The sequence below is a fragment of the Rutilus rutilus genome (genome assembly GCF_951802725.1).
Source record: "Rutilus rutilus genome assembly, chromosome: 1".
Lineage (NCBI taxonomy): Eukaryota > Metazoa > Chordata > Actinopteri > Cypriniformes > Leuciscidae > Rutilus > Rutilus rutilus.
In genome coordinates this window covers 20,455,302-20,464,124 of record NC_140209.1, presented here as the reverse complement: position 1 = coordinate 20,464,124, position 8,823 = coordinate 20,455,302, and the positions used below count along the sequence as shown (strand labels likewise).

The 8,823-nt window shown below is 39.6% G+C and overlaps 1 protein-coding gene across 1 annotated transcript; it reads right to left on the bottom strand.

The window, feature by feature from the left end:
- Nucleotides 1-1,511: 1,511 nt before the first annotated feature.
- LOC311292355 (uncharacterized protein) lies at nt 1,512-4,437 on the bottom strand. Its single transcript, XM_084412025.1, has 2 exons — nt 4,336-4,437; nt 1,512-4,100 (listed from the first exon to the last, which is right to left on the bottom strand). Exon 2 carries the CDS (start codon nt 3,553-3,555, stop codon nt 2,065-2,067), a length of 1,491 nt encoding a protein of 496 aa, XP_084268151.1. The 5' UTR covers nt 3,556-4,100; nt 4,336-4,437; the 3' UTR covers nt 1,512-2,064.
- Nucleotides 4,438-8,823: the final 4,386 nt, after the last annotated feature.

Sequence of the window (8,823 nt, the reverse complement as noted above, 5' to 3'; positions counted from 1 at the left end):
CTCTAAATTAGGAGAGCACATCTTCTTCAGTGTTGTTACATCTGAACACCAACTTTCGTTAATGTAGAAACACAATCCACCACCTCTCGTTTTCCCCGTTAGTTCCGCGATGCGATCCGCTCGGAACAGCTGGAAGCCCGGCAGATGTAGTGCGTTGTCCGGTATGGCTTCACTCAGCCAGGTTTCAGTGAAGCACAGAGCAGCGGAGTTAAAAAAATCCTTGTTAGTGCGGGTGAGGAGAAGAAGTTCGTCCATTTTGTTAGGAAGAGATCGGAGATTCGCAAGATGAATACTGGGTAGTGCAGTGCGGAGGCCGCGCTCGCGGAGTTTAACCAGCGCGCCGGCGCGCTTCCCGCGTTTGCGTCTGACCGCGCGTTTTAACAACACCGCTGCCCCTCCAACGAGAATGTCCAGTAAAACGTCTGAGTAATCAAAATCTGTAAAAAACTTGTCTGGTGTGTGTTTCCTAATGTCCAGAAGTTCGTCTTTGGTGAAACTGATAGGAAAAGAATGACTAAACGCAGAACAAACGAACAAAAACAACACAATGACTGGAGAGCTCCACACCGAGGCAGCCATCCGCGGCGCCATCTTGGATGTTTGTATCAAGGGACCCACCACCCTATCTGTGTCCTGTGGCTGAGCTGCAAGCGCAGAAATTGGATCCAGACCTCGACTGCTCTCCTACAAGGCGACAAGTGCAAGCCCAAGGAGGCGACCCAAGATTACAGCCATGTTTCCCCAAGAGCCTCATCACCGGAACCGAAAGACGAAGAAGCAGCAGAGGGGACTGTTACCTCGTTTCCACAAAAAGGAACTGGTGCTGGTTCAAAGTTTCTTTTAAAGTTGGTTTATGAAGCGACTAGAATACTGTAACAAATTATCTCAAAGGGGAAATATTAATAATAACTCATAATTACCAATTATGATTAACTATTAATATTTTGGTCAGTTAATTGGATTAACTTGAGGTAGCTAAATTAATATTACAATCAATCAGTTCCAACGAACTCTTTTGATTATTCATTTATTCTAAGTGTATCTTTCATGGCCACTGAAAGATAATTACTTCTTAGCATGTACAGCACTTAGAGCATGTAACAAGATCAAGATCGTAAAGTAGACTTTGTTGCAAGCAGAGAATCAGAAACCAAATGGGTCATTGACGGATAAGACTTTTTAATAGGCCAATTTTAAAATACCAAAAATATGGATATGTTTGGCCATTTTCTAAACATTTGGAATGTAGTGTACACATGCCTTTATAAAGAAAAGTAAAAAAATTGACATTTTAGTGTTTTTACACTTAAGTTAATAATACATAGCCTTAAAAAAGTCATCTGGGGCGACCGTAATATATCTCAAAATTCACATTTTTATGTATCATTAAGACTAGTTGAACTCATATCAGTAAGTAGATAAACTGATGAAGAAAGATAAACTTTAGTGCCCTTTCATTTTATGAAAACCATTATTTCACAAGTTTATTCTATAATATCAGAGTCTCCCTCATAATCCAGTTACAATACTGATTTTTACTTTAAAAGCAAAAAAACTGAATTAGCATTTATACAGATATTACACATTCAACAATAGCATACCACTGATTAATATTTGAGGCTAAACTGATGGATATTTGGTTATGAATTTATAATTTATTCATTCATTTGTTGGTTACCCCACATGACATATGGTCGCCCCAAATGATAAGAAAACCACAGGTATAAAAATTTCAGTTAAAATGTACACAAAAGAGAGTTCAAGACGAAAGAAAATTTAACTCTTTTTATTCAAATAACATTTCAACATTTAAATATAACAAATCAGAAGGACATTAACATTTAAAATTATATAATTTTTATTGCAACACACATTAAATGCTTCAAGAACTTAAGAAGCTGAGTAAAGAATCTCTTTTTTGGAACCTTTTTGATTCATTGGACAGGGATGAACACTACTTGCATCTCAATTAACCTTTCAACATTCAAATATCACAAATAATAAGTTTCTTTTTCTGGACCCATTTAGCCACATAAGGCAGTGATGAACACGACTTGCATTTATCTAAGCTGAGGTATTTCTGAACTTCACCCAATCTTGGAGAGTCAGCTTTGAGAAGCGTGATGTTGCTGGCTCAGGCTCTGAGATCACAGCATGCACATCTTTTCTGTAGTAGAAAATTAAATCTACAGTTTGTGTAGGATTCTCAGTGTTGCACACAGTGCGTCTCACTCTCAGGTCTACTGTTACGGGCTTGTAACAAGGGCATGGACTCCTCTCTGTTTTCCTACAGAAGCATGACACAGTCCTGTGAGTGATGTGTGAAGGCTGGGTAGACCAAACCTGGTGTATTTTAAAGGTGCCCTTCACAGCCTCCAAGTTGTCAGGAATTAGCTCATCACACTTTTCAATGCTTTCTCTGTTAACCCAATAGTGTGTGATGCTTGAGCCTAATCTTGTGTTCAGCATCTCATAGAGTTGCTGTGGTGTCTGAAGTTCACCACCTCTTTGGACAAAGCGATCTGCTTCTCTTTTTATTGCCCCACCAATCCCATCTGGGGCCCCTTTCCCATGAGACTTTTCTGAATAATTCCAGGTCACCTTAGTAAACCCAGAAAGGAAAGGAACAGTACTGAGGAGGTAGAAGTTGTTTTTATTCCGGTACTGTGTAACCGGCCCATCACTCTGAATGTGGAGGGTTGTGATCTGTGGGAAGGTTTCACGAAGCTCTCCTAAGATGGGCTCTAGATGTTCCCACACCGCCCGCTCGTCATGGCGCAGGCTGTCAGAGAGTGTTGCATAGGACTTTGTTCCATGCACAGTGTACAGGACTGCTGTGTGGATAGTCGCTTGCTGTCTGCTACCTCCAAAGTGAAATGCCTGAACCTCTGTGTTCAGCTTACATGCATAATTCTCTGAGAAGTCAACATGCAGAACAGCTTCACACCCTGTGATGTTTTGTTTAAGGTAGCGGAACTGCTCTGCCTGGTGCAGCCAGTTAAACTGATGTATCGCCAAGGACTCTAACTTCTGAGAGAAAAGCTCCATCAAGTCCTTGATGGTTCCACTACAGATCTGTTTCACCATGTTGCCAAACATTCTCTCTCCATTTGTGGAAGTTACCCTCTTCCACTGCTCCCAGGTGACTTCTGAGCTGCTCTCTGTCTCAGGGAATTCTACCTCCTCAAAGCAGCACTTGGCACAAACACGGTCCATACAGTCCTTATTTTTTGGATCACACACTATCATAACCAGCAGCTCAGAAATGCTTTTTGTTTTCAACAGCCCTCTGCTGTAGAGCTTGTTGGCCAGCAGGTGGACATTTTCATGGTCCATGCATGCACATGTGTCCCGATCCTTGGCTTTTGGCTCAGTGACATAGAAGGGGCGTCTTCTAGCAAACTGCCTGTAAGATAGGTGGAGGCTCTTCTTCATTTCACTATTGTACAGCCCATGGAGCTCTGTGAGTGGCTTTGTGAGAATTCTTCGCTGTTCTTTTATTTTGTTTTTTTGTGATGGTATCTTTTTTCCCTGGTAAAAGTCGACTATTCTCATCTCTAGTCAGAAAACTAACAACAGCCAGCTTTCTCTCTTTTGCCAGTTTCTTCCCCCCTTTTGGCTTGAGCATCTCACTGTGGCTTAACCGTTCTTTTGCCCTCGTCTCACCTTTTCTGGCCCTTTCCTTTTCTTTTCTCATCTTTGCAAGTTGTTTCCTCAGATTTATGTTTAGCTTTCTTAATTCATGCTTCTCAGCCTGCAGTCGTTTACAACGTTTCTCAGCTTTCTTTTCTCTGTCTTTTCTCTCTGGTGTGGAGGACATCTGTGAATGGAAATCCTCATTTTGAGGTGGAGCATCCACCACCACACACACCCCTGGACTCTCTTGCTGCCCCTCCACTCCTTCTACACCTGCTGGATCTGGCAGAGTGTTCTCTATGGATTCAGGTGTCAGGTCCAAAATTGCCTTCTCCATCTTTCTTCTCTCCCTGTATCCTCTGGATGCAGCCTTCCACTTGTTTCTCAGATTATTCCTCTCCCTCTCTGATAACTCATCTGACTTCACATTTGGATTCTTCCCCTCATGCTTTCTTTTTTGGTAGCTGAAACAATAGTGTACAGAGTTGTTCATCAACAACAAGATAAACATTCTACACCTGTGCTCTTTCCTCCTTATCCTGAACCTACTCTCTTTAGAGAACAGCTGTTTCGGTGACCAATGTTTAATAGCTCATTGTAGCATACAGTCTAAACTGTTTATTTGATCTACCCTGGTCTCCTACTTTCTGTAGCTCTAGTGACTCTAGCTCACTGCTACAGAAGCTCTTTTTTCTTTACCTCTCTCTTTTCCTTGCAAGATACTCTGCTCTTGCTGCAGGGTCGGAGTTGACTTTCTGTCTATAACGAGCAGTCTTCTCTTTGCTTGTTAATCGTGCCATCTAGGAAGTACCTCTTGCGGTCTGGGCATGTGCCACACATGATTCACACCCATGACCGGAATGAATTTGTACTTAAATGAAATGGATGTTGTATGTGACAACTTCAGATGAGATTATTCTTAGGCACAATTCCTGGAACAGATGCAACTTCTGCATCTTCTCCTGCCACAGTACTTCATGCGGTCTAGGCATAGTCACGCTGAGTGGTGAACCCACAACGCTAAGCATCGGGATACGTGGTGTAACACATTGAGCTAATCACTCATGCATGTTCACCAACCTGCTCAGGTTTTTTGGAACAAAAAAGTTCCATGACATGTTAACCAGATTAGCATGCTATGCTAATGTAGCTTATGGTTAACTTATGGATAGCTGAAGTCCCACATTAAAAAGAATGGCATCTGGCTAGCATGCTAACCAATTATTATGCTAAGCTAATTTAAGCTAACTTAGCCTTTGTAGACCTAGCCTACAAATACAGGCTAGGTCAACTTTTGAGAAGAATATCTCGGGAACGGTAGCGATCAAATTTTGGAAAAAATTAAGCAAGATTTGAAGGAGGAGTAGCGAAAAAACTGTTTTTCACTTGCTTCAATATGGTGAACAGTAGGGCTGGGCGATTTAAATCGCGATATTGTTATGCGCATCTCGTCAGTAAAGCCGGTTCCTTGATTTAGTAGTAAATCACCATCACCTGCTTTCAGATGGAGCGGCATTTAGGGCTGATGAGATAATTAAGTGATTCATTTAGTGATGATTGAGCATTATTGAAGACACCTGATGTTAACAAGCAGAATCACTGAAGAAGAAAATCACAAATTGTAAGTTACCATTAAGGTGATGGGAGTTTGCTTAAGTTGGGCTCTAGACCATTATATGTTTACTTTAATATTTACTGTTGTTTGTCTGCTGTTATTGATTTATAACAGTTAAATGAACAAAGTAAAATGTTATCTTATGGTGTTGGTTATGTTTTGACATAATCATACTGTGATCTGAAAAGTGAAACATATTAAGATAGTTTGGTTTAACTTGTTAGCAGAAGTTTTGTGATTCTTCAGCCTATAATTATCAGGACTTTACTTATTATTCAAAATATTTAATAAACATTGCTCTGATCAAAAAGACGTTCAGACATCAATAATCAGCCTGTGAATCTCAACAATGGTGACAATAATAAAGCATGTTGCAGTGGCTGCCACCAATCACAACTCATTAATGGCTCCCATCATGCATTGCGGTATGAATAAATTATTATCTGAATTGTCTATGTAATTTACTTTTCCTCATTGAATATTCTGCTCCTCACCATTGTTGAGATGCATAGACTGAATCTTGACATCTGTGTGTGCCTAAAATAATGATTTTTTTTTTAAACAAGTTTTAAGAAATCCTTTATATTATATAAAAAATTCTGGCCATTTATTCAGATTCACAGTTATGCTGTAACCAACATCATAAATCGAAGTCAGAAAGAAGGATCTTAATGAGCTCAGTGATCAAGTTCAAATGATGATTGTCATTATATAACCAACAAAGATCACTTTTTTTTCTTTGTTCAACTGGCAGTTTTAACTCAGATACAACCAACAAACAAAATTTAAAGTACACATGAAAGGGTCAGAGCCCAACTAAAGCAACTACCCATCACAATAATGGTAACTTACAATTTGCGATTTTCTCCTTCAGCGATTCTACTTGTTAACATCAGGTGTCTTCAATAATGCTCAATCATCACTAAATTAATCACTTAGTTATCTCATTAACTTAAACACTCTTGAGTGTGGACTCATACACTCCCAGGGGTGTTAATTTAACACTGGAGGTTTTGCTGTGTACAAAGAGCCGTAGTTAACTGACAAGCGGAGCCATATCGCATTAAAAATCGTTGGCGATACGTCCGCGATATTGATGTGATTTGGCTCAGCTTGTCAGTTAACTACGGCTCTTTGTAGTAAATGCCGCTTCATCTGAAAGCAGGTGATGGCGATTTACTACTAATCAAGGAACCGGCATTACTGATGAGATGCGCATAACAATATCGCGATTTAAATCGCCCAGCCCTAGTGAACAGTCACATTGTTGGAAAATGACAAATGAGATATCGTCAGAATTGGAATAAACCAAGGAACATAATGTCATAAAGCAATCAAATTTCAAGCAATGTTTGAAAAGTACATGAGAAGTACATGCCCTGTACTTGAAAGTACATGAGAAAGTACATTTTCATGTACTTTCAGGACATGCTGTTAATGATCCCTACCAAATTTAGTAAATAAATGTCAAGTAATTTAAAAGTTATTGCAATTTATGACTAAATTCAAAATGGCGGACACGTGGTACATCCAATTCTAGCAAAATTGATATCCACGGTTTCGGCATGAACCAAGGAATCGATAGACCCGATTGACACCTTCGGTGCTTGACCGACTCAGTATTGGCCGACGCTGGTCATGTGAGCAGCACAACGCATGCGATCCTGACGCAGGAGCTGGCCAATAACGAGGCAGCGTTCTGACGTAGATCCTGGCAGCACTGTACTGTGTACAACAACGTGTGTTGGAGAAGCGTGTGCAGATCAGAGGAGCAGTAAATGAAGACTTGGCATTTAGAACCGGAAATTGTGGAATTATTTCTGAAGCAAGAAGAATCAGCAGAAAATAAAATTGGACAATAACAACAAGCTGTTGATAAAATTATAATGATTTAATGAGTTTAATCAATCATTACTTGAAGTACAAAAATTAATAAAAATTAAAACTAATGAGACAGATCTTTGAAAAACAATGAACGAGTTAAAATTAATATCAGTTTCATGTCTCTGTTAAAAGTGTTACGACCTCTTCTTCAGCTCCCTGAACATGAAAGTTTTTTTTTCCAGTGTAATTTTTGGTGCTCTTCTTCAGAATGAGAATTCAGATGTGATTTCACAACGAAGGCCCGAGTGAAACTCTTCCCGCATTGATCGCATGTGTAAAGTTTCTCTCCGCTGTGGATCCTCATGTGAATCTTCAGACTTGATTTACATGCGAAGAGTTTTTTAGGCTTCTGTTTTTCCTTTCTCATTCGCGTCCATCAGATCTAAAAGAAACATTAAATCATGTGAGATTTAAAATGAAAGACAAATGTGAAATGAAAAGTGAAGCTCAAAGTCAAGATCACTGATGAGTTCAATAGTCATTTTAATCCCATCATATCTGGTCAACAACTGCTGTGCACGATTATGATATATTTTAATATCATGAAGATGATTTGTGTTATAAATTATTATAGTAGGGTAGGAAGGGTTCACCTGCACCCGAAAGGTATATTTTTTTAACTTAGTTTTTTGTAATCCTTAAGGTGTCTAGTAAAGGAATTTTGATGTTCCCCACGCAAATTATTGTCCCATATGTGATTTTTTGTATGATCTTTTGTGTCCGTGCTTGATTTTCGGCTGTGAAAAATGAAAACTTTAAATCTACATAGAATCTGAACAATACGTCCTACAGACACAATCCACCCCATTTTCTCTTCGTCTTTGCATGAGGAATTGATAGATATGAGGATTGTCATGATTAGATGATGTATGGTGCATTAAAACTCAAATAAACGCAAAAAAATTAAAAAAAATGGTGACATTGGATCACTGGAAGTTCTTCCCATATGGACCCTATTGATGTATGTTTTCTAACTTTTGTATTTTTATAGTCTTTATGATGTCTAATAAGCAAATGTTGATGATCCATACTTGAAATATTGTCACATGTTGGTCCAAATGAACATCTCCCATAATGAGTTACTATTCAAACCGTTATATTGGTATTATATTTATTGAAACAAAACAGAAAACCACTCATATAGTCAAATGTGTGTATATATAGGGTATAACAAATCCCCATTAGAATAAACTGAAATAGAAAAAATAATCAAAACTAATCAAAGGTCAAGGACAATGATGTCTATTCATCATACAGCAGTTCTTCATAATCAACCTTTTGCTCCTCACCATCTCAGTCCATCTACTCGACTGTTTCCTCCAGCAAATCAGTGAGTAAAGTGGGGAGGATAGGTCCACAAGTCCACACTGGTTCCAGGGTACCCTCTTCAGTTTTTCCCAGCCTTGGCCAGGATCATGGGGCTTGGGACACCAGAATATTGGTGTGGCTGCTCTCTTGTAGTTGGCCTGACGGTGGTCGACACGGTTGATGTGTGGGACCAGGTTGTCTCTCCAGGGCGGGAGCCGGGACAAATCCACCTTGAATCTGGTGGTCCTCTGTTATGTCCGCTCAGGACAAATTAATCTGTGTTCGTTTGGTAACGCCTCGCTGCATGTTTAGGTTGCAGCTTTTTTGGTCTGAAATGTTTGGTTCCGGTTTGTCCGAAAAGTAAAGAGAGTTGCATGCAT